Source organism: Protobothrops mucrosquamatus, unplaced genomic scaffold, assembly GCF_001527695.2.
Source record: "Protobothrops mucrosquamatus isolate PMUCROS unplaced genomic scaffold, P.Mucros_1.0 scaffold3155, whole genome shotgun sequence".
Lineage (NCBI taxonomy): Eukaryota > Metazoa > Chordata > Lepidosauria > Squamata > Viperidae > Protobothrops > Protobothrops mucrosquamatus.
The window spans coordinates 58,128-69,255 of record NW_015389155.1 but is presented as its reverse complement, the minus strand read 5'-3'; the positions used below and the strand labels follow the sequence as shown (position 1 = coordinate 69,255).

General features: G+C 44.8%; 2 protein-coding genes across 2 annotated transcripts in view; one reads left to right on the top strand and one right to left on the bottom strand.

Moving 5' to 3' along the window:
* Positions 1–5,003, top strand: part of TAX1BP3 (Tax1 binding protein 3) — a 17,918-nt gene extending 12,915 nt beyond the window's left edge. Inside the window, exons 2-4 of the mRNA XM_015826499.1 lie at positions 657–776; positions 1,692–1,769; positions 4,841–5,003. Coding sequence (XP_015681985.1) covers positions 657–776; positions 1,692–1,769; positions 4,841–4,990 — 348 coding nt within the window. The 3' untranslated portion in view covers positions 4,991–5,003. The remainder of the gene's footprint in view (positions 1–656; positions 777–1,691; positions 1,770–4,840) is intronic.
* Positions 5,004–7,605: 2,602 nt separating this feature from the next.
* The window catches only part of CTNS (cystinosin, lysosomal cystine transporter), a 20,683-nt gene continuing 17,160 nt past the window's right edge, over positions 7,606–11,128 (bottom strand). The window contains exons 10-11 of the mRNA XM_015826498.1: positions 10,222–10,339; positions 7,606–8,325 (exon numbers count right to left, since the gene is read on the bottom strand). Coding sequence (XP_015681984.1) covers positions 8,195–8,325; positions 10,222–10,339 — 249 coding nt within the window. The 3' untranslated portion in view covers positions 7,606–8,194. The remainder of the gene's footprint in view (positions 8,326–10,221; positions 10,340–11,128) is intronic.

Here is an 11,128-nt window from a genome sequence, read left to right as displayed (position 1 = left end):
AGAATAGAATAGAATAGAATAGAATAGAATAGAATAGAATAGAATTACAGGATAGAATATGTTTTTATTTTTGTTTATTTTTTAAATTTATGTATAAAATGTATATAGTCCTCAACTTAAACCATCACAATTAGGGCCAGAATTGAAGTCGGTTTTACGATGGTGATGGGTGGGCTTCATTAATGGCTGTTACTTGAGGACTACGTATACAGGGAGTCTTTGACTTACGACCACAATCAAGCCCCCAAATTCTGTTGCTAAGGAAGCAGGTTTTGCCTCATTTAACGACCTTTCTTGCCACAGTCGTTAAGTGAACCACTGCACGGTTGTTAAGTGAAACCGGCTTCCCCCCATTGGCTTGTCTTGTCGGGAGGTCTCAAAAGGGGATCACATGACCCCGGGACATTGCGACCGTCATAAGTATGAGTCGGTTGCCAAAGCATCTGAATTTCGATCACATGAAGCAGTGGTCGTAAGTGTGAAAAATGGCCGTAAGTCCCTTTTTTCAGTGCCGTTGTAACCATGAACGGTCACTAAACAAACCGTTGTAAGTCGGGGACTCCCTCGGTGGCACTCAAGACCGCACTGCTTGTGTTTTGAGCCGTGACGGAGTCAGACGCGAGCGCTCAAATTTGGCTCTTCTTATCTCTTTTTAGCAAAGGGTTGAAATCCACAAACTCCGCCAGGGCGAGAATCTCATCCTGGGCTTCAGCATCGGAGGGGGCATCGACCAGGATCCTGCCCAGAATCCCTTCTCGGAGGACAAGACGGACAAGGTTGGCACGGAGCCCCCTTTAGGGATGTCTTTCTTGGATAGATATATTGTATATCCCAGGTTCCATTTTGGAGGGCAAGGGAGTATCAACAGAAGAGAATATTTTAGCCCAGGGTTGAACTGTGGGGGTCCCTGGTGCTCTCTGAGCTGGGTGGTTTCCTTGCAGACGTTTCAGGACCCAATTAGGTAACATCATCAGTGCTAGAAGGGAGGAGGAGGAGGAGGAGGAGGAGTACTGTGGGGTCCCTGGTGCTCTCTGTGCTGGGTGGTTTCCTTGCGGACATTTCATGACCCAACTAGGTAACATCATCAGTGCTAGAAGGGAGGAGGAGGAGAAAGACGACAATGGGGTCCTTGGTGCTCTCTGAGTTTGGTGGTTTTCCTGCAGACGTTTCATGACCCAACTAGGTAACATCATCAGTGCTAGAAGGGAGGAGAAGGATGACAATGGGGTCCTTGGTGCTCTCTGAGTTTGCTGATTTTCCTGCAGACATTTCATGACCCAACTAGGTAACATCATCAGTGCTAAAAGGGAGGAGAAGGAGGAGGACTGTGGGGATCCTTGGTGCTCTCTGAGCTGGGTGATTTTCCTGCAGACGTTTCATGACCCAATTAGGTAGCATCATCAGTGCTAGAAGAGAGGGGGGTTTGCGAGGAGAAAGGAAGGAAGGGAAGCAGGAGGAGCAGAAGGAGGACTGTGGGGGCCTTGGTGCTCTCTGAGCTGTATAGTTTCCTTGCAGAGGTTCCATGACCCAACTAGGTTATGTCATCTGTGGTAGAAGGGGAGGAGGAGGAGGAGACTGGAGAAAAAGGCCAACAGACTCTCATTAAGCAACCTGGGGAGGGGGGGGGGAACAGTTTCATGAGAGATCATCCAGGCAGTGACCCCTCCCCTCCTGTTTCCCCCACCCTCCAGGGCATATATGTCACTCGCGTGACAGAAGGTGGACCGGCAGAAATGGCGGGGCTTCAAGTCGGCGACAAAATCATGCAGGTAAAATTCTGTTCTGTTTTAAGGACCAGCTGGACGCTTTGCCCTGCTCCCCCCCCCCAGTGTCTTTAAAGCCAAATTGGTGGAGATTTATTATTATTCCAGAGGAAGCTCCATCAAGCTCAAAGATCAGGAGAAGTCCGATATATATACTTATACATTATATATACATATCCCTTAATTATTTTATATATACATATACATTATATATACATATCCGTTAATTCTTTGTTAGCAATCCAATTTTTTTAAAAATACTGTATATATATATATATATATATATATATAAATGATGTTGCAGTTGCGACTGCTGCCTGTGGATGGCTCTAATTTGAACTGATACAGGCAAAAGATTTCTTTCTCCCATATTTGGGTCGACAGGGTGCATCAAAAAAAAGCACTCAAGGTAATTCTCCTCCCCTGTGTCTTCCCTCCCTGACACAGCTGACAAAGTGAGAAAGAGCCTGTGGCCTAGAGGTTAACACAGCTGCTTAACGTGCAGGCAGCCCAGGTTTGAATCACAGAAGGGTATGTTTGGCTGATGAGAGCTAAAAAGTTCGAAATAGCTATTCCATTCTCCCTTAATTCTTTGTTAGCAATCCAAATTCTATATATAAATAAAAATGTAAATGTTCGTTTGTTCAAAATCTTAAATCTTCGAAAGTTCTTCACCGATTGCTTTGAAATTTTGACACAACGTTGCATTCGAATACGCGCGTGTTTTTATATACCTACTATTATATAGATGTCACACCTGTGACAGGTAAAAACATGCTTTTTTTGAAAAACAGCGCCATCTGTTGGACGTCAAAGCAACACACTTCTTTTCCATTTAACCAGACTGAGCCACAGCAATGCGTGGCCGGGTACAGCTAGTATATACATATTGTCAAGTCTGCTAACATTGGATGTTATTGCTTGACATATGTGAAGAAGCAAACATATCTTATTTAGCCTACATATTGCTTCAAGAGCAAAAGCAGGCATTGCGGGCCAGATGAGGGGGGAGGAATGCCTGTGAATAACTACATTATCTTAGCATAGCTCAGCCAAGGTCAAAGCAGCAGCAGTCTGTAATAACAGAGATGAGACGAGAAGAAGATTCACACCTCTGCTTAATTGGAGCATATGATTGATGACTGTGAAAGGAGGGAGGGAGTTGTGCTTGTCGCGAGAGCTAGGATGGGGGGTGTGTGTTTCAGTCTTTGGCTTTCCTTCGTTCGTGCCGGATTATGTAACCCATTAAAGGATTCTTTAAGGTAATTAAGCCTCAAAGTTCTTTGAAAAGTTATTTCATGTATGTATGTATGTATGTATGTATATGTATATGTGTATATATGTGTATATATGTATGTGTGTGTGTATGTATATGTATATATAAAATAATATATCGGACTTCTCCTGATCTTTGAGTTTGATAGAGCTTCCTCTGGAATATATATATATATATATATATATATATATATATATATACACTTAAATCTTTAACTCTTGTCAGCAAAAAACAAATCTGAATATATATATATGTTTTCGTAGATTTTCACGGGTACAGGTATGCAGGTCTTGACGTATTCGGGTCTTTTCCCGTGTAAGATTGAGATACTCTCAAAGGAAAAGACCCAAATACGCCAAGACCTGCATATATATATATATAGAACCAACCCATTTTGTGAAAAGCTGTTGGCTTTTGTGAACTGCAGCTCGCTCCCCCGGAATTCGGTGACGTGGCTAGGCTGATGCAGGATTTAAATTATATTTTAACATAGTTTGTTCCCCTTATGATCTTTTTCGGAAGAAGGGTTCTTCACGATGTTGCAAAAATCAGGAGGAGCCGCAGTGCCTGTTCCCACGTTTTTAATTAAATAAATCACCTTTTGTGAGCCGTGGTGAAGGGGTTATAGACTAATGTAGGGCTTCAATTTATATGAATTGAATTCATTGAATTTGGAGCCACTTTGAAATGAGATGGGTGGCAAATGAATTTAATAATAATAATAATAAATAACTTATCTTTTGGTAATTGTGTTTTGCTCACCTTCTTGCAAAGAAGACTCCCAAAACCAGAAAGGGTTTAATAATAATAATAAAGTTGGAAGGGACCTTGGAGGTCATCTAGTCCAGGGCTTTTCAACCTTTTCACCCATTGTACCACTTTTAGGATAGGGCAACATCCGAGTACCACCAGTCATCTAGCAAGGTGTCAAAAACTTGATGACCAAAAAAAAAAAAAAAGCAAAAAAGGGATAAAGTACAGGTAGTCCTCGTCTTACAACAGTTCGCTTAGTGACTGTTCGAAGTTACNCTGATCCTGGCGCTTCCGCTGAGCCCTGACAGCCCTGCAGCTCCAGCCGTCTCTCACTCAGGCTTGTGCGGTGCTGCCACCGGTTCAGCTCATTCCCCTCCCCCGTTACCATTTTTCTAGGATGGTCGTGTACCACCTGCCAAGTGCCAATGTACCACAGGTGGTACCCGTACCACAGGTTGAAAAGCCTTGATCTAATCCAACCCTCTGCTCAGGCAGGAAACCCTATCCCATTTCAGACAAATGGCAGTCCAGTCTCTTCTTAAAAAGAGACTGGACAATCAACCTGTCTGCAACGATATAGGTCCTCCTGCTTGAGCAGGGGGCTAGACTAGAAGACCTCCAAGGTCCCTTCTAGCTTTTTTTTTACTACTACTACTACTACTACTACTACTTATTTCTTCTTTCTTCTTTCTTCTTCTTCTTCTTCTTCTTCTTCTTCTTCTTCTTCTTCTTCTTCTTCTTCTTCTTCTTCTTCTTCTTCTTCTTCTTCTTCTTCTTCTTCTTCTTCTTCTTCTTCTTCTTCTTCCTCTTCTTCTTCTTCTCCTTCTCCTCCTCCTTCTCCTCCTCCTCCTCCTCTTTTAGCCTCCAGCCCACTAATCCTCTTTGTTGCTCTTTTCTGCACTCTTTCTAGACTCTCAACATCTTTTTTAGTCATTTCCAAAATAAAATCAATCCACGCAGGCCAGACAGGGGCAGCCAAAGAGCCAGAGGTGGCCCAGAGGTCATTTGATCTTGATGCTTATCATAAAACCATTCTGAATTCTTGCAGGTGAACGGCTGGGATATGACCATGGTGACTCACGACCAAGCTCGCAAGCGGCTGACCAAACGGAACGAGGAAGTGGTCCGGCTCCTGGTGACCAGGCACTCTCTGCAGAAAGCGGTCCAGCAGTCGATGCTGTCCCAGCCGTGCCACTGAGCGAGGGGTGGGTGGGATGGGCGAGCGACGGTCTTCAGGACAGGGTGGAGAGATGTTGAAGGGTGGACCACAGCTCTGTTGACCCGAGAACCTTTAAAAAAAAAAAAAGAAGACACCTCCCAACACACCTATGCAAAGATGGCTCTCGTCCATCCGGGGGTCCCCACAGAGGGGGCAGTTTGATGCCCACCTGGATCGGAGACCGTGGGCATCAAACCGCAACTAGGGGAGAACCTGCTTCTGATCCACGGCGAGCACCTTCTGCCCGATAGGGAGAGCTGGGCTTTTTTTCCCAGAAATTCTCCAGTGGACGAGTCCGTTCTTAAAACTCCGTTTTTGTCGGGTGGCCATTTTGATAGACAAGATGGCCGCCTAGGGTGCTCCTTGCGATCCTGCTTCTCTAAACCAAAGTTTTTTAATGCCGAAAAATCTAGAATCTGCCCCCGGGGCTGCGTTTACAGAGGCACCCAACCGTTGGCTTGTGTCTTCAGCTCCTTAGAGGAAGGCCGAGAAGCCGCGATAGACGGGCGTTTGGAATCGGTTCCGCTTTCCAGAAGGGCTTGGCAAGTCCTCCAATGAAGGCAAACAATTTCGGTGGCCTTAAGCCTTCATTTGCCTGGCCCTTTGCTCAGCCAGAATTCTGGTTAACCATCATCGGTCAGAAACGGGCTGACGCTAGCAACGTCCGCGCTCGACAAGACGTCCTTGAGCCCCCGTTCTGTCTGAAGGCCGTGGTTTCCACCCTCGAGTGCGTCTCTCGACTTTTCCAAAGTTCGCCTCTGATCACGACTGTTGTGCCAATTTCTCCTTTTGTACGTCTTGTAAATAACGTCCCCTCCAACATTTGTATCACTAACTTATTTCAGTATATTACTGCTTGTTTTGACTCGTGCGCCGGCTTAACGTCCGGGCCCTTAAATCTTGGCCTGTCTTGTGAGGAAGACGTGTCACAAGACTCACCACTCTTCTTACCCATTTCTTAATCCCTGTGGTTTGTCCTTTCCGAGCGGAAATGGCGGTGGGGAAGGATGACCTTTTTTCGACAAAGCCTTGTGGTTTGTTATTTTTTCTTCCGCCTGATCACATCAGTTTAGTTCGGAGGTTAAAGCTGCCAACTTGCTGCTGTGGATTGTTTTACACAAAATAAATCAAGCTGGACTTCTGATCTCGAGTGTCTCTTCCTTTTTTAAAATAATAATAATAATAACAAAGCTAGAAGCCTGGAGCCAATAGAAAAATTGCATATATGCCCAAGATTAATGAAAAATGGCTTATTCTGTGGAAACATTGTAGAGATACAAATAGTTCTTGACTTACAACCATTTGTTAATAATAATAATAATAATAATAATAATAATAATAATAATAATAATAACAATAATAATAATATAATAAAGTTGGAAGGGACCTTAGAGGTCATCTAGTCCAACCCCCTGCTCAGGCAAGAAACCCTATACCATTTCAGACAAACGGCTGCCCAGTCTCTTCTTAAAAACTTCCAGTGTTGGAGCATTCACCGCTTCTGGAGGCAGGTTGTTCCACTGGTTAATTGTTCTAACGGTCAGGAAGTTTCTCCTTAGTTCTAGGTTGCTTCTCTCCTTGATTGGTTTCCATCCGTTGGTTCTTGTCCTGCCTTCAGGTGCTTTGGAGAATAGCTTCCCTCTTCTTTGGGGCAGCCCCTGAGATACTGGAAGACTGCTATCATGTCCCCCCTCGTCCTTCCCTTCTAGCACTGATGATGTCGTTTATTTGGGTAGTGAAACATTTGCAAGAAAACAACCAAGCTCAGAGAGCATCAAGGACCTCCCTCTTATCCATCCATCCATCCATCCATCATCCACCCATCCATCCCTCATCCATCCATCCACCCATCCCTCATCCATCCATCCATCCATCCATCCATCATCCATCCATGTCTGTCCTCCTCTTCCTCCTCCTCCTCCATCTATCCAACAGCCTAATCAAGGAACCACTAAGAACATTCTCACCAACAGGGGAAACCTATAAACAGCAAACCTTCTAGGCCCCTTCTATCACTGATGATGTTACCTAGTTGGGTCATAAAACGTCTGCAAGAAAACAATCAAGCTCAGAGAGCATCAAGGACCTCCCTCTTATCCATCCATCCATCATCCATCCCTCGTCCATCCATCCATCCATCCATCCACCCACCCATCATCCATCTATCCATCCATGTCTGTCCTCCTCCTCCGCCATCTATCCAACAGCTTAATCAAGAAACCACTAAGAACATTCTCACCAACAGTGACCGGGCAAATCTATAAACAGCAAATCTCCGCCCCCTTCTAGCACTGATGATGTTACCTAGTTGGGTCATGAAACGTCTGCAAGAAAACCACCCAGCTCAGAGATCAGTAAGGACCCCACAAATTGCAACACCCTCCTTCTGAGCAGATCCCTGTGTCTTCAGTCCCGGTTAGGTAAAGAGGGTCTTACTGAAACCCAACTACAGGGTTTATCATGGTTACAGACGGGGCTCTGCGATTCCCTTCCGGAGGGACCCACAATCTCACTCGGCTTTTCCTGGTCCCCTTAAACCACAACCAGACCACCTCTCCTTTCGAAAGGAGCCTTCATCAATCAACCACGTATCAAGGAGCTGTTACACAATCTTTAATAATATCAATCCCTGAATTCAACCGTTTCACATAGAGGTTCTTCAGCACGCTGTTCTTTGACACCAACGTAAAGCTTTTCGAGGTGGTCCCACATCATCCATTTCTCCCCCACCCCCCACCCCCGTTCAAGAGAAAAGGGGACACCGGGGGTCCTGAAGTCACACGAGATGTCCTTCAGGTTTAACTGATTTAAAGATGACAACTGTTTTTCCCTTCCTCGTAACCAGCCTTCTCCTAAAGCAGGTTCTTGCTGGCTAAGATGCCTTCAATGTAGGGTTCCTGTCGCAACTCTGTTAAGAAATTGGATGGCAAAACAGGAGCATTTATTCTTCTTTTGCGGACCATGACTTCCCCGGAAGCTTTTTTGAGGACTTCACACCTGAGGAATTCAGGGGAAGATGACGTTGGCAAGGCCGCACTGCCGGATTGCAAGACGCGAAGGCACAAAGTGGAAAAGGAGTTTTGGTGCAATTTAAGGTGGTGTGGAAACTCGAGTTGCCAGTCTTGGTTTTCTTTGGAATAAAGCTTCCCGATGCAGCGGGCACCCTCGGGACAGGCTACTGAGCTACTCAAACTGCTCGTAAATGGGGGTGCGATACAAGCAGTAATGTTGGATCATAAAGACAATGTCGAAGATGATGGAGAAGAGGCCGAGGCCAAACTTGGTGGGGTCTCCAAAAATCAGCTTCCATGCGTCTGAAGAAGAAAGAGACAATGAGAGCTTACAAGAAGCGGTCGAGTTGACCGAGGGAGGTTAATAAATACTTGGAAAAGCATAAATAGATTTTCCCCCTATTTATAATTCACAGTGCAATGAAAATTTTAGGCATTTTCCTGAAAAGTCTGTACAATTTTGTATGGGGAATTGCTCAGCAGGTGTCCAAATGAAGTGAGAGATGCTGACATGAACTTGTAGTTTTATATTTTATATTATATATTATATATTTATATTGTATTTTATATTTTACACCTGCATGTACAGAAAACTAAATAGTCGGGCATTGTGAGGTAAATCAGCACAGGAGGAGCATCATGAGGTAAATCAGAGCACAAAAGGGCGTGCAGAAGAAAAAGACGGGAAAAAGGGAAATCCCCCTCCACACCCACAGCAACCAATCACAGCACAAATTACCTCACGCAGGAGCCAGCACTCTCCAACCAATCAACTACAAGATGCAAATGTTAAGCTAACTAAGTTCACTAAGACAGTTGTTCTCTGTTGATAACAGAAGGATAGGAAGTAACTTGAGATCTATTAGATTATTAGCTATGAATGTGTATCCATCGTTTTTCTCTCCTTTTCAAAATGGATAAACATAAGTGCATCTCTTTGCCTCAGGGATATGTCTCCCACCATACTTTCGGAAGGGACCCTCTCCAGTCTCTAAAGTCTAAACTGTCAGGGAATTGCTCAGCCGGTGTCCAAATCTAGTTAGAGACACTGACACAAACTTGTAGCTTTATATAAATAAATATGTTTCACATCTACATATACAGCAAACTAGATAGTCAGGCAAACAGGAGCATCGTGAGGTAAATCACAGAGCACACAGAAGAAAAAGGCGGGAAAAGGAAACTCCCCCTCCCCCTCCACAGCAACCAATCACAGTGCAGATTGCCTCATGTAGGCGCCAGCCTTCTCCAAACAACCACAACTGTGGTCACTGCACAGCCCCACTGCTCCAACTACTAAATTGTTAAATATCTTAACAAATTTCTACTGCTTTCCTGAGGAATTTACAAGCAAGATTGATCCATCACCGAATGGTGCAGATGGTCCTCAACTTACAATCGCAATTGAGACCAGAATTTTCATGGTTAAGCAAGGTGGTTGTTAGGCTATAAAAGCACTGAAAAAAGTGACCTACAACTGGTCGTCACACTTACAACCGCCGCTGCCTCCCCCAGACACAGGTTCAAAAGTCAGTTGTTCGGCAACTGACATGTATTTCTGATAGTTGTGGTGTCACGTGATCCCCATTTGCGACCCCAGTCGGCATACGACAAAGTCAATGGAGGAAAAGCCAGATTTGCTTAAAGACCATGTGATTCACTTAATGGCTGCAGTGATCTGCTTAGCAACAGTGGCAAAAAAAGTCATAAACTTGGGCACGCCTTGCTTAGTAATGCAATTTCTAGTCCTGATTGAGATCATAAGTTAAGGATTACCTTTAGCTATGCAGTGAAGAGGGATTGTGGATAGCTCCTGAGGGATACATACTAGACCCACAAAGTATAAGCAGTCCTTGACTTACAACCATTTCTTTAGCGATTGTTCAAAGTTACAACTGCACTGAAAAAAAGTGACTTATGACCGGTTTTCTCACTTATGACCATTGCAGTGTCCTGGGGTCATGTGATCCCTTTTTGTGACCTTCTGACAAAGTCAATGGGGGAAGCCGGATTCGCTTAACGACCGCATGATTCACTTAACCACAGTGATTCATTTAAGAAAGGTTGTAAAATGGGGGCAAAACAAACTTAACAGCTGCCTCACTTAGCAGCAGAACTCTGGGCTCAATTGTGGGTGTAAGTCGAGGACTACCCGAAATCACCTTTTCTGACTTGTCTGACTCGACGGGCCGCTCTTACCGTTGTTGTAGGATTGCAGGAACATCTGCATGAGACTGAAGGCACCTCCAGTGAAGTCCAGCAGGACGTTGCCAATGCTCCAGCCCATGGTGCTCTTCCGGCGAAAGTTTAGATAGGCCTAAAACAAGACCAGGATGTCGGATAAGTAGGAAAAGAACACCTCTTCCACAAACAAGGTTTCAAACAAGTTAGCATCTTGTCTGTGGAGATTCTCAATCATCCAGGTCATGGTTGTCCCAAAGGTGCTTTTTCAGGAGGCAACTGGACTTTCTTGTTTTTCTTTGAAGACGTTTCGCTTCTCATCCCAGAAGCTTCTTCAGCTCTGACTGGATGGTGGGGAATGGAAAGATTTATACTCCTTGCAGACAGCTGGTCATTTGCCTCCTTTTGGAGAGAGGACACAGAGAAACTTCCAAGTGGCCTCAACGACTCTCCAAAAGAAGGCAAATGACCAGCTTTCTGCAAGGAGTATGACTCATATTTATGACGGTCGCAGTGTCCCGGGGTCACGTGATCCCCTTTTGCGACCTTCTGACAAGCAAAGTCAATGGGGAAGCCGGATTCACTTAACAACCATGTTGCTAACTTAACAATTGCCGGGATTCACTTAACAGCTGTGGCAAGAAAGGACGTAAAATGGGGCAAAACTCACTTAGCAATAGCAATAGCACTTAGACTTATATACCGCTCCACAGGGCGTTTTACAGCCCTCTCTGAGCGGTTTACAGAGCCAGCCTATTTGCCCCCAACAATCTGGGTCCTCATTTTACTGACCTCGGAAGGACAGAAGGCTGAGTCAACCCTGAGCCAGTCAGGATCAAACTGCTGGCAGTGGGCAGAGTCAGCCTGCAACACTGCATTTTAACTACTGTGTCACCACAGCTTGCTTCCAGTTTTCCTTCCTTCC